This window comes from Brassica rapa, chromosome A04 (assembly GCF_000309985.2).
Source record: "Brassica rapa cultivar Chiifu-401-42 chromosome A04, CAAS_Brap_v3.01, whole genome shotgun sequence".
Classification (NCBI taxonomy): Eukaryota; Viridiplantae; Streptophyta; class Magnoliopsida; order Brassicales; family Brassicaceae; genus Brassica; species Brassica rapa.
The window spans coordinates 1,547,894-1,575,511 of NC_024798.2; the positions used below are offsets into that span (position 1 = coordinate 1,547,894).

The window sequence follows — 27,618 nt, forward strand, 5'->3', positions numbered from 1 at the left end:
ATTAACATGAGGGTGCTTAGTATGAGTGTTTTCATACAAAACATTTTCCTAAAAATCTTATATTTTGGAACACGAAGGAGTATAATAGAACGAAAGAAAATTAAATTGTAAGCGATTATCCTTAAGTTGAGCCTAGTGGACTTTCTGTTCAGCACGTGGCTGGTTAACTTGGAGGAATTGCAAGTCTGAGAAGAAGGGCCCACCGAGCGAAGCTGAGAAATGAGAAAGAGGAAACGGAAGTCAAAAAGAAGGTTGTGTTGGAATGAAAATTTTTGTAGAGATGGAGAAAGTGTTTTAGGTGTTTGAAGAGAAAAAGTGTTTTGTGTGGAAAAGAGAGTTTTTTTTCTTCCAAACTTGGATACTTCTTGATAATACAAAATGATGAGGAGGGGAGGTATTTATAGCCTCCAAAGTACAAAATATCTTACATATTTTAATCCTAAATCTAGAGAATTCTAACATAATATCTAAGATTTTTTTATCCTAATTATATAGATAATTCTATGAGAATATCTAGATTTTTATCTTATGAAGGTGGAGGATAATTCTAGATATTGGGTTAAGTTTGGGCTAAAATGATTAGTAAATTATTAGCCCAAAATGTGATCCAAATCAAGTTTAACTTTCAACACCCCCTCTTAAACTTGATTTGGTTACACCTAGTAAGCTCCTCATCTTGATAAAATCTTCCCGCTTGAGTGGCTTGGTGAATATATCAGCTACTTGATCATTTGTCTTCACATACTCCAATTGCACATCCATCCTGGTAACACATTCTCTAATGTAGTGATAACGAGTGTCGATGTGCTTACTTCGATCATGGAAGACTGGATTTTTTGCCAATGCTATTGCCGACTTGTTATCCACAAAGATCTTCGTTGGCTCCTCTTGTGGTAGATTCAATCCTTTAACAAGTTTCGTAGCCAAATAGCATGGCAAACACATGAAGAGCTGCCACATACTCCGCTTCACAAGTAGAAAGGGTGACTATTGGTTGCCTCTTTGACATCCATGTGAAAGCGGTTTCTCCAATGAAAAACACGAAGCCACTTGTGCTTTTCCGGTCATCTACGTCTCCACCCCAATCGCTATCGCTATATCCAACAAGCCTGTAATCTTCAGAGATGGAGTAGTACAAGCCAAAGTTGATTGTACCTTTGATATAGCGTAGGATCCTCTTAGCTGCCTTGAAATGAGTTGTTGTTGGATGCTCCATGTATCGACTGACAACTCCAACTGCGTGTAGGATGTCGGGCCTTGTGCACGTTAGATATCGTAAGCTTCCAACTAAACTCTTAAAGAGTGTTGGATCCACACTCTCTCCTTCTTTTTCCTTTGACAACTTGACTCCACATTCCATTGGCGTGCAAACTGGATTTGAATCATTCATCTTGAACTTCTTAAGCACCTCTTTTGCATAGCCTTCCTGAGTAATGAAGATTCCATTTTCTTCTTGCTTTACTTCAATGCCAAGGTAGTATGACATTAATCCAATGTCGGTCATCTCGAACTCCTTTGTCATCTCCATCTTGAAATCTTCAAACATAATCGGATTGTTGCCAGTGAATATCAAGTCATCAACATATAAGCATGCAATCAATATATCATTGTTTTGAGTTTTGATATAAAGTGCATGCTCATATGGACACTTGATGAAGCCTTTCTCCTTGAAGTACTTATCAATCCGAGTGTTCCATGCTCTTGGTGCTTGCTTTAATCCATAAAGCGCCTTCTTCAGCCTTAAAACTTTGTCTTCTTCTCCTTTGACTATGTAGCCTTCTGGTTGCTCAATGTAGACTTCTTCTTCAAGGTCTCCATTTAAGAAGGCTTATTTTACATCCATTTGATGTATCCTCCAACTCTTTTGGGCTGCCAATGAAATGATTAGTCTAACCGTTTCTAAGCGAGCAACTGGAGCAAATACCTCATCATAGTCGATCCCGGCTCTTTGACTATAACCTTTTGCCACCAATCTTGCCTTGTACCTTTCAACTTCTCCTTTAGAGTTCTTCTTTGCCTTGTACACCCACTTTACACCAATTGCCTTGTGTCCATTTGGAAGTGAAGCTAACTCCCATGTATCATTCTTTTGAATCGACTTGATTTCCTCATCCATTGCACTTCTCCATGACTTCTTTTCTTGGGCTTCTTCAAAGTTCATAGGCTCGCAATCCGCAAATAGACAAAATAGAGTAACATTGTCTTGATTTTCGGTTACCTCGTAGATGTCTTGTAGACTTCTAAAACGTGGAGTCCTTTCACTTGAACTTTCATCTCGTTGAGAACTTGTTGTTGGTGAAGTTGGAGGTGTAGCTGGATTTTCTCTCGATTGCTCCACATTCTCTTCTTCAAAGGATGGAAAGAAGTTGTAGTCTTCATTATTTGATCTCCAATCCCATTCTCCTTCTTCATCAAAGATGACATTCCTACTAATGATTGTCTTCTTTGTTTCAGGATTGTAGAGCTTGTAGCCTTTGGAGTTAGCGTCATACCCAATGAAGATATACTTTTCACTTTTATCATCTAGTTTGCTCCGCTTCTCGTCTGGAACATGAGCATGAGCAATGCTTCCAAAGACTCTTAGATGTGAGACTCCGGGCTTCCTTCCGCTCCAAGCTTCTTGTGGTGTCTTTTCTAAAACACTCTTTGTTGGCGAACGGTTTGATATATAAACCGCACAAGCAACTGCTTCTGCCCACAACTCCTTTGGTAGCTTCTTACTCTTGAGCATGCTTCTTGCCATCTCAAGTATTGTCCTATTCTTTCTTTCCGCTACTCCATTTTGTTGAGGGGTTCTTGGCACCGTCAACTGTCTTCGAATACCATTATCTTCACAATACTTCAGAAACTCCTTGGACATGAATTCTCCTCCTCGATCCGATCTCATGGACTTGATCTTAAGACCACTTTCCTTCTCAACATGGGCTTTGAACTTTTTGAAAATTTCAAACACTTCTGATTTTTGTTTCAAAAAGTAAACCCATGTTTTTCTTGAAAAGTCATCGATAAAGAGAAGGAAGTAGTTACTCTTACCAAGTGAACTTGGTTTGATCGGACCACATACATCTGTATGTATGAGTTCTAGTGGCTTTCTTGCTCTTGTCTCCAACTCCTTTGGAAAACTCATCTTGAATTGCTTTCCAAGTAAGCAACCTTCACACACTTGATTTGGATGATTGATGCAAGGTAAGCCTTTCACCATTTCTTTCTTGGAAAGTAGCTCTAAGCCTCCAAAGTTGAGATGCCCAAATCGAAGATGCCAAAGCCAAGATTCCTCCTTGTAGCACATCTTGAGACATCGTGCAATGTCATTTTGAATGTTTAGGACAAACATTCTATTACTTGACATCGGCACCTTTGTGATGAGATTATTTGCACTATCTCTTAAAGAAAGGCTATTATCCTTTAGTCGAATGTCATAACCTTTCTCTAAGAGTTGTCCTAGGCTCAAGATGTTGGTCTTCATGCTTGGAATGTAGTAAACATTGGAAATGAATTGATGATCTCCATTCTTCAAGCGGATGAGAATATTTCCTTTACCTTTCACCTCCATCTTCGATTCATCTCCCAAAGCCACATTGGTTTTCACCGATTCATTAAGCTCCACGAACATGCTTTTATTTCCACACATGTGGTTGCTTGCACCACTATCAAGGTACCACTTGTGAACCTCATTTGGTTCATCCTTCTTGTAAGCCATCAACAGCATATCTTCTTCCTTACGCCGTTCTTCAACATAGTTGAACTTTTCTTCAACTCTATTGTTGTTTGGAGTTTTGCATTCAGAAGCATAATGTCCAAACTTTTCGCAACTATAGCATTTGATGCTTGATTTATCGTACCTTGATTTTGGGTTTCCTCTTCCACGGCCTCTTGATGAATTTTCTCCTCTTTGGTAGTTGTCTTCATATGGTCTCCAACCTCGTCCATTTACACCACGACCTCGTCCTCGGAAATGACCGCCACCACGTCTTGGATTGCTTCGGCCACTTTCTTCCTTGTGATCAATTCTCATCTTGAGAACTTGCTCCACAATATCTTCTTTCTTCTTCTTCTTTTCTTCATAAGCTTGTAGTGATCCAAGAAGTTGCTCCATCGTCATAGTCTCCAAATCTTTTGTCTCTTCAATCATCGTAACAATGTGCTCGAATTTCGAATCCAATGATCTAATAACTTTCTCCATGATTCTCACCTCATCTAACTTCTCACCATTTCTTTTTAGGTTATTAGTAACCGTCAAGACTCTTGAGAAGTAATCTGAGATGAGTTCTCCTTCCTTCATTTGTAATGCTTCAAATTCTCCTCTTAGAGTTTGAAGTCGTACCTTCTTAACTTGTTCCGCTCCCTTGTAAGATGTCTGAAGCTTGTCCCATGCTTCTTTGGACGTCTTTGCACCAGCAACCTTCTCAAATGTATCTTCATCTAATCCTTGATAGATTAGACAGAGAGCCTTCTTGTCTCTCTTCCTTGAATCTCTCAAACCATCTTTTTGAGTTTGAGATAGACCACCATCATTCTCCGGTTCATTGAAGCCTTTCTTGACTATCTCCCACACATCATGTGCTCCTAAGATAGCCATCATCCTAAGACTCCAATTGTCATAGTTGCTCTTAGTGAGCAATGGAACTTGGAGGGGAACACCACTATTTGCCATCTTCAAAAGGAACTTGTAGCTCTGATACCACTTTGTTGGAATGAAAAACTTTGTAGAGATGGAGAAAGTGTTTTAGGTGTTTGAAGAGAAAAAGTGTTTTGTGTGAAGAAGAGAGTTTTTTTTTCTTACAAACTTGGAAACTTCTTGATAATACAAAATGATGGGGAGGGGAGGTATTTATAGCCTCCAAAGTACAAAATATCTTACATATTTTAATCCTAAATCTAGAGAATTCTAACATAATATCTAAGATTTTTTTATCCTAATTATCTAGATAATTCTATGAGAATATCTAGATTTTTATCTTATGGAGGTGGAGGATAATTCTAGATATTGGGTTAAGTTTGGGCTAAAATGATTAGTAAATTATTAGTCCAAAATGTGATCCAAATCAAGTTTAACTTTCAACAGGTTGAAGAAGCAAGGAGACGATAGTTGAGTTGAAAGAGAGAACCATGAAGTCTATCAGAGAGAAAAAAACGCACAAAGGTTTCCATGGAAGTAGAGTTGAAATAGATGATTTGATTGCAGCGACCGTGTACGTCCGATATTGCAAGCTAAGGTGATTTTGATTCATATGCTTGACCAGTGCTTCTTATTTCCAAGTCATCATGAGTACCAATATTGTTTGGAAAGAAGAAAAAAAAGAACAAACTTTATATTGGGCCTTAGCCCACAGTAAGAAATCAGACTTGGCGTATGTATACAGCCTCAGCCTCAAGTGAATAAACAAGAAACCATTCAACCACTATATTAGGGGTGGGCACTTTACCCGATATCCGAAGTGGCACCCGAACCCGATCCGAAAAACCCGAACCGAAATTCGAACCGAAGTAGCAAAATACCCGAACGGGTATTGAATAAGGAGAGATTGGATACCCGAACCCGAACGGATAATACCCGAACCCGAATGGATATCCGAAGATAACCGAACATATGTATAATTAACCTTATATTTCTAGTTTACATCTCTCATTTTATATAAAATACTTATATTGATACTACACATACTTTAAGTTCATATGATATACATACAATTACGGAAAAAATGATTTGCTATTCACTTAAAATGCATGTCAAATTTTTTATTTCAAAAATTAACAAAAAATTACATCCAATTTTTTTTAAAAAATAACTAAATTAATGCCTTTTTAGTTTTAAAATGTTATGTCCAAATCTATTAACCATTCAATCTATTAAAAATAAAAAATTAGTTAACTAAAAGTTATATTATTAAATACAAGAAACTTGAGAAATGAATTTTTTTTTTTCAAAATCTAAATATCCGAACCCGATCCGAAATAACCGAATCCGAACTAAAAATATCCGAACCCGACCCGAAGTACAAAAATACCCGAATGGGTTCTACACCTCTATACCGAAATACCCGAAAATCCGAAATACCCGATCCGAACCCGAACGGGTACCCGAACGGGTACCCGAACGCCCACCCCTACGCTATATTTAAGACGGGTTTCGAAAGTGCTCTTTTCAAGATATGAATCTTCTCTAGTTTTGTTTTAGATTCATAGACTGCCATCTAAGTATCTACCATAGTGAGGATTGCCATAAAATGTGTTGAAAGATAGCAAATTAAGACAAGAGGGACAACATGAAACTCACCAACATACAGTTTGATCTAGCAAAAAAAAAACAACAACATACAGTTTGAGACAAAAAGGTTTTGTGTGTTACTGTCACGTTTATATATTTGGAAACCAAAGCGTGTGGACACACAAAGAGTCAAATCCATTTTTGTTAAAAGAGTGGAATCTAACTGAATTCAAAGCATGTGGAAACCAAAGCGTGTGGACACACAAAGAGTCAAATCTAACTGTATTAACTGAACCTTTGAGTCGAGCTGAGGAGCCTTTCATTGTTAGACAGGTTGGTTTCTTTGTCTCCTCTTCCTTTTGCACTTATGTGCCTTGTGTTACATGACACTTTTATTTGCTGATTTGGATAATGGTAGCACATAACTTTGACTCTACATCACACTTCGTTTAGCTTCTCAAATTGCATGAAAACTTGTTGTATAGTATAAAATTTAAATGGAGTTATTTCACTTATTTGATGGAACACATTTTGCAGGTGAGGAGATTAGAGTTGGCCTTGTTGAAACGTTGGTTGAAAAAGGGTTTGAAGCCTGTGGATGGTTTGGTATCAGATGTATCACAATTTGTTAAGGATACTTCAGATTTGTAAGAAGGATTCTCAGTTTGTTCAGTCAACAACTTTGTTCCTTTTTTTTTTGTAATTTTTAACTTTTGGGGTGGTCAAACGCATTAATATTATGAGAATGTCATTTTTGCTATTCATTTGTATTCTTGTACCCTTCAAATCTTCATATCAAACTAATTCAAAGTTTTGGTTTCAAATAACTGAAAATACAAAGGAGCAAGATGTAGAGACACTGTAAAGAGAACTGAAAGTCACATTATCCTGCCGGCTAAGAGCATCTTCGATGTAGTATAAAATGGAATAATTCCATAATGAAGTTAAGTTTTGTCAAATCATTTTTATTTTGACAAAACTAAAAAAGGCAATAGGAACAAGAGTTATGTTTTATTATCATCGGAACCTAAACTATGCATAAGAAGTCGCATAAATATATGTACTCCTGCTCTCTAGATCGTTTCGAGTGGAAGAAACAAGTTTTCATCATGTTAAAGCTTAAACAAGTTGAAGAGGAGGTTGGTCTTGACCGGAGAATTGTTGATTCGGTTCAAGAAGGTTCACCGGAATATAGCTCCGGTTATAATTCTGCGACTGATCATGAGAAGACAGACCAGATTCATAAACCGCAGTTCCTTGTATCACACTCGATTCCTGTTGTTCCGGATCCAGCCTAGCGCAGTGTGTTATCTGCAAAAACCGAATAAGAAGTTTGGTTGTGACTTGTGAGAGAATGAAGTAGAGAGTAGAGATTTAAATAAAGATTGTAAAGAAAACGTGAGTAACCTTAGCTCTCAGGTACATGTTATCATGTTGCAACTCTATCTCCTACATGATTTTTGACAAAACTCAACCTCCAAGAAGAAGACACGACATAGATGGAAAAAATGTTACTTGCAGAGGAAGAAATGTTGCTTACCCTCTTCTGCATATACTCAAGCTCTGCCACTAACAACTCATTCTGCGAATTTCCATGTAAGTGTGAGAAAAACTATGTAAACTATAAAGAAACAGATAGACGTAGGTGCATGTATTAAGTATACCTTCTTGGATCGGACGCGGTTTATTCCTTTTTCAAGCCTTCCTTCTAGGTTTTTGAGTTCCTTGAAGTTCAAGGAACCAAGTGATTCTCCAACAATATGCCTTCATTTTATAAACATGAACATTAATAAACAAAACAACTTCTTTAGAAAACTACAAGCTAACATGTGCACCTTAACTCATTTCACTTGAACAAATCGAAATGCTCAGCTTTATAATGTAGTGTTCAGAACAAGAAACCATATCTGAAACCTCATGAAGTGTTGATACTTTACCTGTTAGAATTTTGAATGTCCCGAATCTGCCTCCGAAGCTTAGAGGCTTCTTGCTGATAATACTTCGGAGTTCCATGCATACAAACACCACTCTTTTTTTCAGTAATGTTTTTTTTTTTTGTAAAGAATAAAACAGAAAATAATGTACCTGAGTATTAGCTTCGGTCACAGTAGGAGGGTTGACGGCATCGGAACAAGCTTTCTTGTACCTTTCAATTGTACCCTTCACACTAAAAAGTTTAAGATAAAACCATTAGATTAGATTTAATAAATGTAAACTGTTAATTAGAGAATTTAATATATTTAATATTTATAATTCTTGGTTAAGATTTTGGAAAATTTATTTTCCGGCAGAAAAACCTAAAAATCGACGAGAAAGGAATGCATGGCTTTGAAGTTTTGGACCAGTTACGAGGATAAAGTTTTTAATCAAACACATTTTGCATGACTACAATATATTCTCGAGGTAATTTACATAGATAAAAATGGCTGTTAATGCAATTAATTAAAGTGTGTAAGGATATATAAGTAACTATACTATTACTACTAGTGGTATTTATTATGGTTTCAAATTGGTAATTAATTACGATTTGAGGAGGAATACACAACAAGGTTCACCCAAGGTCTAACTGATAACCATCACATAAACATTGAGAACAGATATGAAAGGAACGAAAATGAATAAAATTATAAGAATGATGAAGAATAATGATTTTTTATATATTTAGTGAAGAATAAATTTGTTCTATATTTTTCTACAACAAAAAGAATGGAAATGAATGAAAAGGAAAATTTATTCCTTATGAATGGTAAATTATTTTTAGAAATATTAAGGAATGCATTGTTTCTCTTTATTCTTTGGTCACCATTTATATGATTCAATGTCACCAAAATAGGAGTATTATTTATAGATCAGATTTCTTTTCAAATTTAAGAATAAGTAAATGGAGCTCAGAATGCCAGAAATTCCCACTGGTTCGTACCACATTGATTTCCGACACTTCTCTGAGTTATCTCCCTCTCATTATTATATATCAACGGACTAAATATATAAAGCATATATACATTCCAAAAGGACCTATATATTAATATCAATATCAATACCATTAAAAGAGAATCATTCACTTAATGAAAATTACAGTTTCTCAAAAATACCCTTATTTTTACAAAGGATGAATAAAATTCATTAATGGCATTTAAGTCTTTTGGTTTTGGGCCTACATGTACATCTAAATAGATCTATAAATAATGGGCCTATGTATATTTAAAAGATATACTAACTTTAAATATAATATATGTATAAATATATTACGAACTATAAATAAATTAGCAAACATGAAAATATCACTTTCTTAAATATACATATCAATATTCAAAACAGATCATTTGAATATTATACATTTTTTCAATATAAACCAAAATCATATATCCTACACCATATATCATATACATATTTGAATATCATTTTTCCATTTATAATGTCATTTTATACATAATATTGATATGCCAATTACGAGTGTTCAAGAAAATTTTAAAAACTATATTAAAATTAATTTTTAAATCTAAAATAAAAACACCAACTTATAATAGGTTATTAAAGACGAAATAAACTAATATTGTCATATCAATAAGTTTTTTGTATTATCATTTTTTATTTGGATAACATAACAAAATTTTATCAAATTCTAAGGAATCACTAATTTATGTAATATTAATAAATATATGAGTAATTTAATCAATTTTTAAAAAAAAATTACTATTAAATATTTTGTAATCAGATCAATGGTATCAGATTGCAGGTTAATAGTGAGTTTTTGGATTTTTACCTGGTTATATCAGATTTTTAATTAACGAATTTTTCATTAAATCCGAACCGGATTATATACAATGTATTGGATCTATAGGTCCAACCATGAATCTAGGTCAGATATGAAAACAAATCTTAAAACTCAAATATTATCATAGAACAACTACCATATTTCAAAAAAATACCATATTTTGAAGAGAAAAAAAATGATAAAACCCTAAAAACTCAATTGTTATGGTTCGAAACAAAAATAATGGTAATTTGCAAATCAGTTTTCGATTAATAAATGAAAAACAAACAAACCCGCGCTTTCTAAGCGCGGGTCAAAATCTAGTTTTTTTTAAATTCAGTGAGTGAATGCTAGACTAAGTCACATATATGTGCGTATATTGTTTTAAAGGACTTCTTCAACTATCCTTCAAAATAAATATGAAAAATGGAGAGAAAAAACGTAAAATACTAGCTTTCAGTTACATATTTTCTCAAGACCCACTCCAGAGTATAACTAATTCTCAGTTTTCATTTGGTGTTGGGGGTTAGTTTAAATTATTAAAAGGATCTCTATTGATAACTCATCATTAGGCTTTGTCCCAACTCTTTTCCTGATAAAATCCTAGCAATAATTTGAATAGAGAAAAATTATGGATCGTCAAAACTAATTAAGTGTTGTATAGAACGTAACCAGACATGCATCAGGTTCCAATGTTTCATAAAACGAGTGAAACTAAAAACGGCTAACGAGTTGAGAAGACAAGACAAATATTTCCTTCTCATATTTTGCATACACACACATACACATAAATATAAAGAAATCTTGTTCAAAAAAAAATATATAAAGAAATCTAGAGAGATAATGGTAAAATTTAATTTAAAAAAATCCAGGATTGTAACTAATAAAAACCCTAATCTTGGCTCTAAACCTCTCGTGTCCATCATCACTAATAAAATAACTAATATTATTTGCAGTAGCAGATCAATCAATGGTGTAGGAGAAGCGTACCTGTTGTTAGCGTACTCATAGAGACGGCCACGAGTGGAAAAGACAACAAGTGCAACTTCCGCATCACACAAGACAGAGAGCTCATAAGCTTTCTTGAGAAGACCATTGCGTCGTTTGCAGAAAGTTACCTGACGACTTGTCGTGTTCTCTATCCTCTTTATCTCTATCTTCCCTCTCACTAGCTTCTTGTTACTCTCTGCGTCGTGACTACTCCCACCTTCCTCCATTGATTCTGTAATATCAAGAAATGAATAAAAACAACAAAAAGAGGAGGGAGATGATTGATCTAGAGAGAGCGAGGGTAGGTAAGCTTGATGATTAAATATTTTTGCAGATCAAGAATAGCCTAGAAATTAACAGATCATAGTTGATTAGGTCATTCAAAAATTAAAAGAGATTGTTACTTCAAAGGGAAAAAAACTTTCATCAAAAAACTTGGTGTTTTAGGGTTAACTAATTAATGTTCTGCTGTATAATGATCAAATCTCTTTGTAGATAAACAATAAACAATAACCAAGAAACATATCAAACCCACGAATTGGTAACTCAAAGATCAGAAACTGAATTAAAAACAAATAAACTTTGTATTTTTAGGGTTAGTCTCTAATGTATAGTATTCAAAACCTTACCTGGGTTTTGAAGATTATATGATAGATCAGCACAAAGGAGAAGTTACTAATGAGAAACTCTTTTGAAGAGATAATATATTATTATTTATCTCAATATCACTTAACTGCTGCTTCTGCTTTTCTAAAAAGTATGTTGTTCTTGTAAAAATATCTCTCTTTATTTTTGTTATTTCTGTTTTGGTTTCTGAGTTTCATTTGAAGGAATATTGTTGTGCAGGTATAAGACCCCACTTTCAGAAAACAGAAGGTTACACGTTTTTGTTAGCTGAACTGTATTTATACATAAAAGAAAATCGGAAAAGCAGTAAGCAGACCAATTTATCTAGCAATATTGTCGAAAAAGCATCCTCAACAAACCTAGAAACTCACACTTTTATTCTCTATACATATGCATATAAATAGACATTGATATATATATATATATATATATATCCATAAGTGAGATGTGTATTTGTTTCATTTTAAAGAACTGGAAACTAATTAATCAATAAATAATAAGAAAAAAAAGAAAGATAAGTGGTAAGTAGTTGAGGACATTGAAGGAGGACCATCCATTATCTTTCATGAAAAAAGAGAAAAGGAGAGGGATGGGCTCTGTTTCATATCAGAACCATCTTTTGCAAATTCTCTTTTAATGGTAATCTTTCTCTCTCCTTTTAAAAATCCTTCTGCATTTTCAATTAACTAAGATGCTCCTCTCTCTATCCATCTATATTCATATTTAAGAAAGTGATACATTAAACCAACGTGTATAATGCCACTTGACCTTAGCAAGTCTATAACAATAACCCTGTTTTCTCAACAAAAAAAACAATAACCGAGTTGGTTTACTTGTATTTATCGTTTTAGCTTAGTTTTCTCTCTCGAAGTACTAAGTTTTGGTTTTACTTTTGCAACATTTTACTTAAATAGAACAAACTGAAAATGAAGTTCAACAAATCCAAAATGAAGTTCTAATTTGATCCTTGTTCTATCAAATATGTTACTACTTACTAGCTAGTAGATTGCTGTGTTTATGAAGTCAATTTTGCAAAGACTGATGTATTCTTTTATAATTGTAAGATGTTTTATAAATATACCACTTATGTTCACAAGTTAAATTCATGAGTCCCTTTTTTCCAAAGGAATACAAAATCTTGGATGCTTAGATATCTTTAATCTGAGAGAACATCATTTGGAAAGAACAAAAAACTCAAGAGTTTAGACATCGCCGATCCTTTATATATTAGAAGTTTATAACAAATGAGTTTATAACCATATATATGCATATTTATTTGATAATTATAAATTAGGAACATATATATAAGAAATGCAACAAAAAAAAGTATTCATGAAAAAGACGATGACAAGAATGTACACAAAGAGACGTAGGGAAAGAGACTTGCATGTGAAATTGGCATCAACTTCTCCTAGTACCTGAATCCTTTATGGGAAATAGGGGATAAATAGTAATTTATTGTGATTTCATCCTTTATAATTGTTATCTCTTTGATTATCACCCCCTATAACTTTTTTAATATCTACTCTTGAACCCCCTTACTTACATGCTCTACTGAAAACTCCAGACCAAGAACATCAGACTAGTCTTTTCCTTCTTTGCGTGGGACCTCGTTTTGCAGTAGGAAATATAAGTTAAATCCTGAGAATCTAGACTTTGTTCATCATTCAAAGTTGTTGAGCATAACCCTCAAAAAAGATTTGAGTCTTGAATAAATTAGAAACTATTAAAACTAAATGTAGCAAGAAAATATTAACCATTTTATGAGGTAGTTGATGAACGTATCATTCAAAAGAAGACTATATCTACTAAAATACGCATCTAATTTTGACTGTATGTTTTGTCCACATATAATATTAGATACATTGAATCTAGATTATGAGTTATTCCAATTAAGTCGAGATACCGTGAACTTGCTTCTTGTCAGTAAAAACGACATGTATACATGCAGAAGTTAAACGTTCAAATAAGAAATTCACCATGGGAGGTTGATATGAATACGTTGAGGTTGAAAATTTTGACCACTCCTATTGAAATTTATCTTCAAAAAGTCCAAATTTGAGAGACGATGGATGGCAAAATAGTATTTATGTTTCCATTGCTTTTCCTGCATTAATTGTCTAAAGAGGGCCAGATCTTAAATTTTAAGATCATAAACATTTAATAAAACTTTTGATCAAAATTATTTTAAATATAATTTGGAGAATTATATTTATATATATAATTTTTGAAAAATTAGAAATTAATGGCAATGTTTTACTGGATTGTGTCTTGATCCGGCTTTGTGTAAACCTTGTCAAGTATGATGTATGGAAGATCTCACAGGTTCAATTTATTAACTGGACTTCAGAGACGTGCCTCAATGTCAGATTTTGAAACATTGGCTTATGGCATCAAATTTTCTAGACACAATTAAGGACATATTTTTCTAGTTTCATCTATATAAGCTCAATTAATGAAAATATAAAAGAAATGCTTAAAGGTTAAGAGTTTTATGATAGTTAGAATAAAGAAGCCCATAATACATCTATATTATTAAAACTGAAATATCCTTTGGTACTCATTGAAAACATGAATTGCAGTATAAATGAGAATTGTTTGGAAACATAGATACCAGTATAAAAAAAGAAGTATAGTGTCATTTTAGTAATTTCATTAATATAATTACATTAATTATTTTTTCATATTTCACTCAGTTTAAATTTTTTATTAATTATATTATCTTAACAATACATCACATCATTAATTATACTACCATAATAATAATAGTGCAAATTTTTATTTATTAATTTTAATCAACATTAACTTTGTACCAATTATAAAATCAAAAATAGAAAATAACTGGGTTTTGCATATGTTTAAACGTTCCTTTAGTTTGTTTTAGTAAAACTTTTTTTTATTTTAGTTTTAATCGGTGTAAAATTATGTAGACAAAACAGAATTAAAAGACATATTTTTGTGAATAAAATAATAGCCTAAATCAAAATAATAAAAATATATTACTTTAATTGTCACTTAATTCTCACTCCATATAATTATTTTACTAAATTAAAAATTCTTTCGATTTTACTTAATTTAGCCAAACACATAGAAAGATGCATTTTTATTAATTTATAAAATCAGTTAGGCATAAATATTGGCTATCCATTTAGGTATGGATTGTTCTTTGCGGGTATCATTTTTTTTTTTTAATTAGGTCTTGCTTGAATATTATAAATTTATGTGTGGATTTTGAGTTGGGTCTTTCTAGGCCTGGATGAGTTCGGTTGTCATGTATAGGAACCTAAAATTATCAAACAAATGTATCTGAAATGGATTCAAATATTTGTACCAAAAAATAACCATATTAGCCGATTTAGTCCAGATATTTTGAATACATTTAGTTATATTACGACTCATCTAAAATAATATAACACTATTTCTGAAAAATAAATATCAATGTATAAAAATATAAGAACCAATACATGCACGGGTACGCAGATCAATCTCTAGTTATAAACTTTTGTCTTTCATACTTAAGCAACCAAAATAGTGTATAATCATTTTAAATTATCAAAATACAATAAAATAAATAAATATTAGTTGTGTTATATATATATAATTGTTTGATTTGTCTATTTTATACTTGTTGATGCATATCACATAAAATATTAGTGTTCTACTTGTTTTCTCTATTTTAATAGAGCTGGTTAAAAGTTTTAAATTTATTATTTTATTCAATTTGTTTTCGAAAAATAAAAACTAGTTTGCTTAGTAATATAGCTTTTATTTGTTTCTATTATATGACCTAAAATTACGATAGCATTTATAACTAAGTGTAGGCATTTTATGTTAATTGCTTATAGCAGTTCAAATAGTTGGCACAACAAAGAAATACGTATATCCGAACATGTTTTTAATATATTTTGGGGGAAGGGATATAAAAATGAAAAGAAAGACAAAAAAGAAAGAAAGAAAGAGACGACAGTGTTATGAGGAAACAAGAAATTAAGGAATCCAGCAAATGGTGACTAATCATACGTATTGTCATAATCATCCACACAAAACCTGTTCACTGTTCACATCAACTATTTGTTTACAATTAGAAACTCTTTTTGCTCCACACCTCCATCATTTTCCTTTTAATTGCTAATTGCATTTACTCTTATTATGAAATAATAAACTTCAGAGTGAGAATATGAGTTGATGCTGGTTTGTGATCCAGTGAGAATCATAATGTAACTGCAGAAATTTCAGAAGTAACATGATAAAGGATGATTAAGTAAAGCTTTTGCAAAGCTTGAAGAAATGTACAAAAAGAAAAGAGTTACTTCATACGGATCTTCGAGAAGAAATTATTTAAGTGCATATACACTTCCAGAAAAAGCATCTGGTGCTATGATCCTCTCGCCCCTTCTAACCAAATCTGAATGCCTTGTGCCAACAGAAACATCTTTACCCATCAGACGCACTGTTGAGTGTTATGCAAACACACACCATCACAATTGGCAGCCATATTTTTACTACTTCGGTCCTAACTCAGAGAGATTGATTGTGTGGCTCCTCAGATTGTTTAGAAACAGGGGAATGAACAGTTTGGCGGCACGCTCCACCATTAGTGGAAATGAAAAACGCTTTCTAGGTGAGGACTTATCAAGGCCTAGCCTAGCTGGAAAGTACTTATGGCGTTTCGCACATAGTTGGCAAGTGCTGTCTTACTTGAATGTTTCTTTCCACTCAAGTGACTGATTCCCGGCAAAACATAGACTTTCCTTTGCAAGCATCAGAGTTCTAAAGAGACGATCTTTGTCTCCAGTTGAGAAAGTATGTCCACTTTCATCAGAGAATCTGACATGCCTCTCACACTGAAAAGTACCAACATAATAATAATACACATCAAATGTTCGTTTAGGTTAAGAATAAAACAGTGACTCATGTCATAAATACATAAAGGACTAATAATATTATATAATTTAACATTGTTTTCCTCCATTTGAAGGCAAAACCAATCCTCTTTCGTTAAATAAAGAAAAAGAAAACACAAAGCTCTTGGAGTGGTCATCTGGTTATGGATGAACGGCTACTACTGGGATTCACATAATCTCGCTTCGTAAAAATTCTGATTCTTGGAAGGCACTTTCCTAGCCTCACCTGTTCATAATCACACAAACTTTAAGACTAGAGATGTATATATTTATATAATAGTATTGAATAAGAGGGAGAGAGTGTGACAAACCTTCCAGCTCATTTTCCTTGCAATTCGATCACTTATCAACTCCAAAGTACTGATGATTTCTCTAAATGTTGGTCTTTTTGATGCTTCACTGTCCCAACACTCCTGGATTAACCTGAGAGAACAGAGACATCGTAAGCATCTCTCAAAATAGTCATCCATGTTTCAGAAAGAGGATACTATTTACAAAAACTTACTCTCTTAACCCGAAGGGATATGATTTTGCTGGAGCATTGAATGGTGGACGTTCATCTTCAATGTACGCTTTAGGAACTTCGGTTTCTTCTTTCATATGGAATGGTACAAAGCCTTCTATCATCTGTTTAGTTTGTTAACCCCACCAACAACATTGTATTATAGCGTCAAGACTTTTGTGCTCTGTGAATATAACTGAAATTATTAAAAAGTCGTCTCGTATATATCTCTCGCTCTCGATTACTTTACCTCTTGTAAGATCAAACCGAAAGAAAATACGTCTACTTTTGTATCATACTCTTCATTCCTGTAAACTTCTGGAGCCATGTATCGCCCTGCGTACCCAGAACCACGACATGAGTATCATCATCATAAGCCCATCCTAAACACACAGCCGTTATGATCTAATGTTGTCTAATTTCAGTTTTAGACAACAAAACACTAAAAGCTAAACCAAGGTTGCCTAGCATTTCTAAGCCAGCTCAAGAAATGCCATACACATGTACAATGCAAGATTATCAGAAAGGAAACTTACAAGAACTGTCCAAAGATGTAATAGGCCTGTCTTTTTTATCTGTCTTCTTAACTACCAGCAGCTTGCTGATTCCAAAGTCTGCAACTTTTAGATGTCCCGAATCATCCTGCAGTATGTTTCTGTTCTCATAGTTGAGCAAATTAGAACCTTTCGGATTTTTTGGATAAGCAATATAGATGAAAACATTTTGTGATGATATTATTTATGATACAACAAATGGAAAACTTACGGAGGCTCTAGGTCACAATGGATTATAGCCTCAGGTTTATGCTCGTGCAAATAATTCATTCCCCTGCAAGAAGAAAAAAGAAACATTTAGGGAATACCATACAGATAATCAGAAGCCACAGAGTCGAACTTAATGTTAAATGTAACCGGTCGTGCATTAAGCCGAGCGTGCATAATTACGAGCAAAAATACACAGACAATAGCCACCTAACCTAGCAATTTCAAGTGCAAACTTCACTGCTTGCGCTGGCATTAGAGACCCTTTCCTATCAAGATATTGTCGAAGATCTCCCTACGAACAAACACAAAATAACTCAAAATTGTACAGCATAAATTCATGTAGTGCAAAATTCTCTTCAAATAAGACATGCAGAAGAGGAAGTTATTGCGGCCTATATTATAACTGAGCATTTTGCGAATGTGAAACATTTTCAGAATAAATATCAAAATATCTCCTTCATGTCTTAAGCCAACTGTCGAAGTAGCAACATAATTGGTAATAGAGAAAATTGTTGTTAGTAACAAAAAGGACTTGACATTTTATTTTGCAAGTTCCTTGAGATCTTCTCAACAAAATATTGCCAGGAATTTGTGGTATATTCTAATTACTAATGTTCATCAGTGATCTTGATGAAATCATAAATGTTATACTTGTAGATTCAAAAATCTACGTGTTCATCCTGGTTGAGAAATAATACCTTAGGTAAATACTCTGTGACAATCATCATGGGGTTACTCTGAGTAACTGCCCCTAAAAACTGGACAACATTTGGGTGGCGTATCTTTTGAAGCAGTGCAAGTTCGTCCCTGAACGCGTTCCTGGATACCAGAAGAATATTAAAAATCTTCTAACACATAACTAGTTCAATAATTAAAAAAAGAAATAAGTGTAGCAAACTCACATTTTGTCTTCATCGCTGAACATTTCCTCTCCAAAGGTTTTCACAGCCACATCAATTCCTCTCCATGAAGCCTTGTGAAAGGTACCCTATCCAGCAAAGCCAGTAAAAAAGTGTGAATTAACCATATCTATAACTACTAACAAGGAGCTCAATACTCATTTCACCAGCTAAAACTCTTACTACGGAATGAAAGCAATAGGCAATTGAGCTATTTACCTTCGAAATTTTGACAGAGTTAGAAAAATCAAGCTCTGAAGGATGAATCTCATACTCAGGAACTTCTCTATCAGTTAGAACATGCATAGGTGGAATCTAAAACCACAAAAAACGATTATAACAACAATTAAACATTCATTAAAGCTATAACATCCATCAAAGCAACAAGGTAGAACGCGTACCGTAGGCTTTGCACCATGCTTCTCCAGAAGCTGAATCACATCGTGATTTTTGTAATACACTGCATCTGCAAGAGGCTGTTAAGATCAATCACGAATCGTCAACAGTCATTATCATCGCATTCACAATCTTAAATCACATAGTTATCTTGCCAATATCAACTAGATCTGAGCCGTTCCACTATAATTCAAAAGGATTGCTACTGTGAGGCAATTCGTCGAACACATACTGAACAATGAGTCTACGCAAAGTCAAATCAAATTCGAAATCCGTACCGTACTCCCCCAACGATCCATCGAATTCACCTTAGCGCCACGGCTAAGCAGCAGCTCAACGACGTCGGTGCGTCCCTGGCACGCGGCGACGTGGAGAGCAGTACGGCCGTCGATATCGCGGTAATCGACGTTAGTCCCCGAATCCAGCATCTTACTGATCCCTTCGATGTCGCCTTCGTTGGCTAGATACATTAGACGAATCGTCGGATCCACGATCCCAGCGGCCGCCGCCGCGGCGAACTCCTCGTCCTCATCTTCGGTTAGGGTGTCCGTCGGGGTTCTCGAGTCCGGCGCTAAAGAAGATTGCCTTCCGAGCTTGAATCTCGCCGGAGATTTCGGCTTAATCGTCGTCATGTTCGGCAGAGGGGGGGGGGGGGGGTTGTGAGGAGCAAGATGAGCTGTACATGGAACTGTAACGGCAGCAACAGCAACCAACCCAATAAATTAAATAAAAAAATAAATAAAGGAAAAAGCATATCAAAATGGAGTAAATTATTAAGAGTTTACCTCTAAGGGCATCTCCATCCCTACCCCATTTTTTCCTCTAAAATGGAGTAAAAGTGAATATGGAGTAAGGAATGCTCCAACCCAACTCCATATCTCACTCCATAATGAAATTTACTCCATAAATGGAGTAATCTATTTTTTGTTTGTTCATCACTCCATTATGGAGTAGGAAATAGAGTAGGGTTGGAGCAATTTCACTTCATTATCACTTTTACTCCATTTTGGAGGAAATAATGGAGTTTTACATTGGAGATGCTCTAAATGGGGTCAAGTATCTTTCTCGTTTTGTACTTTAGGTTTTATATATTTTAATTGATTTAATTAATTATTTATTTCATCGCTTCTTTTATTCAAATCTAATTACATTTTTTGTAATAAATTCATAATCTAACGAAAAATTATTGAAAAAAAGACAAATAAAATAAAACCAATGATTAATGATGCAAAACAAAGAGAACAAAAAGAGTTATACAAAAGTGTAAAAAAAGATCTAAATAAAATTAAATTTTTACCAAAAACATGAAATTAATTACTAAAGCATTTTAAACGATCAGTATATTTTAATGACAAAAATAATTATTTTTATTTATGAGAAAGCAAATGCATTGTTTTGAGCTTACAAAAAAAACTGTTTGGTTTTGTTTGTAAACAGAAGTATGTTTTATGCGTTTAATTGTCATAAATTATGTAAAAAAAAGGAAGATATTTTTTCTCGAAGAAACATTAAATGTTTGGGTGGGAAAATAATTGTTGAAATAGTACGTAAAGTGAGCCTAATTTTATATTTTCCAAACTATAATTTGCATTTGAGAACATATTGATGTTGGCAGATAACATGTGAGAGGGAGTTGTGAGAGAGGGAGATGAGCGGTAGATGGAACTGTAACGGCAGCAACCGAATAAATTAAATAAATAAATAAATAAATTAGGGAAAAAACATATCCAAATGGAGTAAGATATTAAGATTTTGCCTCTAAATACATGTCAAGTATCATACTCGTTGTGTACTCTAAGTTTTATATACTTTTTAATTGAATTAATTATTTATTTTATCACTTGTTTTATTCAAAGAGAAATACCACAGGATAGCTCTAAAAAGGTTTTGGTCACAAACATAGACTCTAATGATCAAAATGACTAAAATGTTTCATTAAATAGATAAATATACATTTATATCCCTAGGGTTAACTAATTCAAACCATAGGGTTTAGAGTTAAGGGGTTGGAATTTGTGATTGAGGTTTAAAATTTTATAAAATAAAAAGTAAATATTAAATTTTGAAATAAAAATTTTAAAAATAGTTTCAAATAGTATTTTCGAATTACAAAAAGAAAATTTGAAAAAAATATATATATATTTTCAAAAAAAATATAAAAAAATTCGAAATTGAAAACATATAATCCTAAACTATATAAAAAATTATTTTTATTATTTTTATTATTATTATTTTTTAATTTTTAATTTATATTTTTTTAATATATCTAGGGTATTACGGTTCTTTTACCTATTTAAATGAAACATTTTTGTCATTTTCTTCCTTGTGGTCTATTTTTGTGACCAAAACTTAAAAATGGTTTGTTTAGGAGAATTGCCCATATTCAAATCTAATTACATTTTATTGTAATAAATTTATAATCTAGCGAAAGATTAATGAAAACATGACAAATACAATAAAAACCAATGATTAATAATGCAAAACAAAGCGAACAAAAGGAATTATACAAAAAAGTGTAAAAAGAGATCTAAATGAAATTAAATTTTTACCAAAAACATGAAATTAATTACTAAAGCACTTTAAACGATCAGTATATTTTACTGATAAAAATAATTATTTTTATTTCTGAGAAAGCAAATGCATTGTTTTGAGCTTACACAAAAAAGACTGCATTGTTTTGTATGTAAACAAAAGTATGTCTTATGCGTTTAATTGTCGTAAATTATGTTTTAAAAAAAAAGAAAATATTTTTTCTGGAATAAATGTTAAAGATTTGGGTGTGAGATATAATTGATGAAATGTTACGTAAAATGAATCTAATTTTATATTTTCCAAACTATAATTTGCATTTGAGAACATATTGATGGTCGCAGATAACATGTGAGAGGAGGGGGGGGGGGGGGGTTGTGAGAGAGGGAGATGAGCTGCAGATGGAACGGCAGAAACCGAATAAATTAAATAAATAAAAATAAATAAGGAAAAGCATATCCAAATGGAGTAAAATATTAAGCTTTGCCTCTAAATACACGTCAAGTATCATAATCGTTGGGTACTCTAGGTTTTATATACTTTAGAGTTTGGAGTTAAGGGGTGTGAATTTGAGATTGAGGTTAAAAATTTTATAAAATAAAAAATTAAAGTTAAAATTTTGAAAATAAAATTTTTAAAATAGTTTCAAAAAGTATTTTAGAATTACAAAAAGAAAATTTGAAAAAATAATATATATTTTCAAAAAACAAATTATAAAAAAGTTCGAATTTGAAAACATATAATCTAAATTATAAATACAATTATTTATTATTATTATTATTATTATTATTTTTTAATTTTTACTTTATTTTTTTATATATATTTTTAATATATCTAGCGTATTATGGTAGTTTTACCTATTAAATGAAATATTTTTGTCATTTTCTTCCTTACGGTCTATTTTGTGACCAAAACTTAAATATGGTTTATTTAAGAGAATTGTCCATATTCAAATCTAATTACATTTTTTGTAAAAAATTTATAATCTAGCGAAAGGTTAATGAAAACAAGACAAATAAAATAAAAACCAATGATTAATGGTACAAAACAAAAAGAACAAAAGGAGTTATACAAAAGTGTAAAAAGTGATCTAAATGAAATTAATCTTTTACCACAAACATGAAATTAATTACTAAAGCACTTTAAATGATCATTATATTTTACTGACAAAAATAATTATTTTTATTTCTGATAAAGCAAATGCATTGTTTTGAGCTTACAAAAAAAACTGGATTGTTTTGTATGTAAACAGAAGTATTCTTTTAATTATTTTATCTAAAACTGAGCTTATAATCTAAAACTATAAAAAAATTATTTTTTATTATTATTATTTTTTTTTTAATTTTTTCTTTATGTTTTTATATATTTTTAATATATCTAGCGTATTAGGGTCCTTTTACCTATTAAATAAAACATTTTTGTTATTTTCTTCCTTGTGGTCTATTTTTGTGACCAAAACTTAAATATGGTTTATTTAAGAGAATTTTCCATATTCAAATCTAATTACATTTTTTGTAATAAATTTATAATCTAGCGAAAGGTTAATGAAAACAAGACAAATAAAATAAAAACCAATGATTAATGATGCAAAACAAAAAGAACAAAAGGAGTTATACAAAAGTGTAAAAAGAGATCTAAATGAAATTAATTACTAAAGCATTTTAAATGATCAGTATATTTTACTGACAAAAATAATTATTTTTATTTCTGATAAAGCAAATGCATTGTTTTGAGCTTACAAAAAAACTGGATTATTTTGTATGTAAACAAAAGTATGTCTTATGCGTTTAATTGTCATAAATTATGTTAAAAAAAGGAAGATATTTTTTTTGGAATAAACGTTAAAAGTTTGGGTGGGGATATAATTGCTGAAATAATACGTAAAGTAAACCAAATTTTATATTTTTCAAACTATAATTTGCATTTGAGAACATATTGATAGTCGCAGATAACATGTGAGAGGGGGGGGGGGGGGGTTGTGAGAGAGGGAGATGAGCTGCAGATGGAACTGCAGAAACCGAATAAATTAAATAAATAAAAATAAATAAGGAAAAGCATATCCAAATGGAGTAAAATATTAAGATTTACCTCTAAATACACGTCAAGTATCATAATCGTTGGGTACTCTAGGTTTTATATACTTTAGAGTTTGGAGTTAAGGGGTTGGAATTTGTGATTGAGGTTTAAAATTTTATAAAATAAAAAATAAATATTAAATTTTGAAATAAAAATTTTAAAAATAGTTTTAAATAGTATTGTGAGAGAGGGGGGGGGGGTTGTGAGAGAGGGAGATGAGCTGCAGATGGAACGGCAGAAACCGAATAAATTAAATAAATAAAAATAAATAAGGAAAAGCATATCCAAATGGAGTAAAATATTAAGATTTGCCTCTAAATACACGTCAAGTATCATAATCGTTGGGTACACTAGGTTTTATATACTTTAGAGTTTGGAGTTAAGGGGTTGGAATTTTTGATTGAGGTTTAAAATTTTATAAAATAAAAAATAAATATTAAATTTTGAAATAAAAATTTTAAAAATAGTTTTAAATAGTATTGTGAGAGAGGGGGGGGGTTGTGAGAGAGGGAGATGAGCTGCAGATGGAACGGCAGAAACCGAATAAATTAAATAAATAAAAATAAATAAGGAAAAGCATATCCAAATGGAGTAAAATATTAAGATTTGCCTCTAAATACACGTCAAGTATCATAATCGTTGGGTACTCTAGGTTTTATATACTTTAGAGTTTGGAGTTAAGGGGTTGGAATTTGTGATTGAGGTTTAAAATTTTATAAAATAAAAAATAAATATTAAATTTTGAAATAAAAATTTTAAAAATAGTTTCAAATAGTATTTTCGAATTACAAAAAGAAAATTTGAAAAAAAATATATATATATTTTCGAAAAAAATATATATATTTTCGAAAAAAATATATATATTTTCGAAAAAAATATAAAAAATTCGAAATGAAAACATATAATCCTAAACTATATAAAAAAATTATTTTTATTATTTTTATTATTATTATTTTTAAATTTTTAATTTATATTTTTTAATATATCTAGGGTATTACGGTCCTTTTACCTATTTAAATGAAACATTTTTGTCATTTTCTTCCTTGTGGTCTATTTTTGTGACCAAAACTTAAAAATTGTTTGTTTAGGAGAATTGCCCATATTCAAATCTAATTACATTTTATTGTAATAAATTTATAATCTAGCGAAAGATTAATGAAAACATGACAAATACAATAAAAACCAATGATTAATAATGCAAAACAAAGCGAACAAAAGGAATTATACAAAAAAAGTGTAAAAAGAGATCTAAATGAAATTAAATTTTTACCAAAAACATGAAATTAATTACTAAAGCACTTTAAACGATCAGTATATTTTACTGATAAAAATAATTATTTTTATTTCTGAGAAAGCAAATGCATTGGTTTGAGCTTACACAAAAAAAACTTCATTGTTTTGTATGTAAACAAAAGTATGTCTTATGCGTTTAATTGTCGTAAATTATGTTTTAAAAAAAAGAAAATATTTTTTCTGGAATAAATATTAAAGGTTTGGGTGTGAGATATAATTGATGAAATGTTACGTAAAATGAACCTAATTTTATATTTTCCAAACTATAATTTGCATTTGAGAACATATTGATGGTCGTATATAACATGTGAGAGGGGGGGGGGGGGTTGTGAGAGAGGGAGATGAGCTGCAGATGGAACGGCAGAAACCAAATAAATTAAATAAATAAAAATAAATAAGGAAAAGCATATCCAAATGGAGTAAAATATTAAGATTTGCCTCTAAATACACGTCAAGTATCATAATCGTTGGGTACTCTAGGTTTTATATACTTTAGAGTTTGGAGTTAAGGGGTGTGAATTTGGGATTGAGGTTGAAAATTTTATAAAATAAAAAATTAAAGTTAAAACTTTGAAAATAAAATTTTTAAAATAGTTTCAAAAAATATTTTAGAATTACGAAAAGAAAATTTCAAAAAATAATATATATTTCAAAAATCAAATTATAAAAAAGTTTGAATTTGAAAACATATAATCTAAATTATAAATAAAATTATTTATTATTATTATTATTATTATTTTTTAATTTTTACTTTATTTTTTTATATATTTTTTTAATATATCTAGCGTATTATGGTAGTTTTACCTATTAAATGAAATATTTTTGTCATTTTCTTCCTTACGGTCTATTTATGTGACCAAAACTTAAATATGGTTTATTTAAGAGAATTGTCCATATTCAAATCTAATTACATTTTTTGTAAAAAATTTATAATCTAGCGAAAGGTTAATGAAAACAAGACAAATAAAATAAAAACCAATGATTAATGGTACAAAACAAAAAGAACAAAAGGAGTTATACAAAAGTGTAAAAAGTGATCTAAATGAAATTAATTTTTTACCACAAACATGAAATTAATTAATAAAGCACTTTAAATGATCAGTATATTTTACTGACAAAAATAATTATTTTTATTTCTGATAAAGCAAATGCATTGTTTTGAGCTTACAAAAAAAACTGGATTGTTTTGTATGTAAACAGAAGTATTTTTTTAATTATTTTATCTAAAACTGAGCTTATAATCTAAAACTATAAAAAAATTATTTTTTTATTATTATTTTTTTTTTAAATTTTTTCTTTATGTTTTTATATATTTTTAATATATCTAGCGTATTAGGGTCATTTTACCTATTAAATGAAATATTTTTGTTATTTTCTTCCTTGTGATCTATTTTTGTGACCAAAACTTAAATATGGTTTATTTAAGAGAATTTTCCATATTCAAATCTAATTACATTTTTTGTAATAAATTTATAATCTAGCGAAAGGTTAATGAAAAGAAGACAAATAAAATAAAAACCAATGATTAATGATGCAAAACAAAAAGAACAAAAGGAGTTATACAAAAGTGTAAAAAGAGATCTAAATGAAATTAATTACTAAATGATATCTTGCATATTTGCATTGTTTTATCCATTCATCCATGAGCATTTTCATCATATAGATTAGGATTCAGACATGTTTAGGTTGCATTTTGCATACATGAGTCTCTATTAGGTACTGGAGTACCACATGAGGTTATTTGGAGCTCAAAAGAGGTGAAAAGAGTGATCTTTGGACGAGCACAGCCGGAGCGACCTTTCGGAGCGACGGCATGAGGTCGCTGTGCACCACATCCCGGAGCGACTCATCCAGAGCGACTGCACAAGGTCGCTCGCGTTTTCACGTCTGGAGACACACATTTACACCTCGGAGCGACCTTCCAGAGCGACGTGCTGAAGTCGCTCCCGAAGCTCAGAGCGACCATACCAGAGCGACAGGGAGAAGTCGCTCGCGTTTTCATCACCCGGAGATGCTCAGAACGAGCCCGGAGCGACCTCTCGCAGCGACACAGCGAGGTCGCTCCCGAAGCCTGGAGCGACTTGTCGGAGCGACGGGCTGAGGTCGCTCCGTGTTTTGTTTCTGCTCGAACTTGTGATTTCTCAAGGGCATTTTGGTCATTTCATTATGCACGTTTTTATTTCTAAACCCATGTTTTATTACTCTGGAAGCCACCAGGAGGCGGATGATATATCATCTTTGTTCTTAGAAAAACCACCAAAACCTTTGGAAAGGGATCTTTTTGAATGAATTGATCAGTTTATTATTGAGAATTCTGTGTTCTTATCTATTTTCCTGTGTTTCTCTACATGATTAATCTGAAATCCAATATGGGTTTAAGAGGAATCATGGAGATTAGTGAGTAATCACCTTTTGAATTCATGGGTTAGGGAGATTAAGGGTGATTAGGTTAGAGCTAGGATGTTTTAGTGTAGATCATTCATATTTCCTTGCTAGTAGAGTAATCATAATGCATCTTCTGAGTTGGCCACTCAGTTGTTGATCCTTAGGCATTTCTCACCCGAAAGGTGTTCGATGAAATGCCCGAGACAACTCTCCTAGGCTTTTAGTATACTTTGCCAAAGACATTTGTTGTTAAAGGTACTAAGATAGCTAATAGACTTGTTAGTAATGATT

The 27,618-nt window shown here is 31.9% G+C and overlaps 2 protein-coding genes and 1 long non-coding RNA gene across 4 annotated transcripts; 1 reads left to right on the forward strand and 2 right to left on the reverse strand.

Annotated features, from left to right (window-relative positions):
- Nucleotides 1-7,121: 7,121 nt before the first annotated feature.
- On the reverse strand, nt 7,122-15,370 carry LOC103862959 (agamous-like MADS-box protein AGL1). Its single transcript, XM_009140687.3, has 8 exons — nt 11,582-15,370; nt 10,953-11,184; nt 8,294-8,375; nt 8,146-8,207; nt 7,873-7,972; nt 7,749-7,790; nt 7,616-7,657; nt 7,122-7,519 (listed from the first exon to the last, which is right to left on the reverse strand). The coding sequence occupies exons 2-8, from the start codon at nt 11,177-11,179 to the stop codon at nt 7,328-7,330; spliced, it is 747 nt and encodes a 248-aa protein (XP_009138935.1). The 5' UTR covers nt 11,180-11,184; nt 11,582-15,370; the 3' UTR covers nt 7,122-7,327.
- A 1,058-nt stretch (nt 15,371-16,428) lies between these two features.
- Nucleotides 16,429-19,779, reverse strand: LOC103862960 (integrin-linked protein kinase 1). 2 transcript variants are annotated; one of them, XM_009140688.3, is made up of 12 exons: nt 19,323-19,772; nt 19,050-19,124; nt 18,868-18,963; nt 18,652-18,737; nt 18,448-18,568; nt 17,962-18,041; nt 17,751-17,813; nt 17,522-17,640; nt 17,236-17,321; nt 16,989-17,110; nt 16,795-16,906; nt 16,429-16,709 (listed from the first exon to the last, which is right to left on the reverse strand). In XM_009140688.3, the coding sequence occupies exons 1-12, from the start codon at nt 19,674-19,676 to the stop codon at nt 16,617-16,619; spliced, it is 1,407 nt and encodes a 468-aa protein (XP_009138936.1). In that variant the 5' UTR covers nt 19,677-19,772; the 3' UTR covers nt 16,429-16,616. The 2 variants fall into 2 exon arrangements, with proteins under 2 accessions (XP_009138936.1, XP_018514201.1); XM_018658685.2 differs by lacking the exons at nt 16,429-16,709; nt 16,795-16,906 and having other exon boundaries at nt 16,989-17,169; nt 19,323-19,779.
- Nucleotides 19,780-20,026: 247 nt separating this feature from the next.
- LOC117133428 lies at nt 20,027-25,998 on the forward strand. The gene is made up of 2 exons (XR_004457220.1): nt 20,027-21,068; nt 24,353-25,998. It is a non-coding gene; the product is annotated as an uncharacterized LOC117133428 (long non-coding RNA).
- The last annotated feature ends 1,620 nt before the right edge of the window (nt 25,999-27,618 follow it).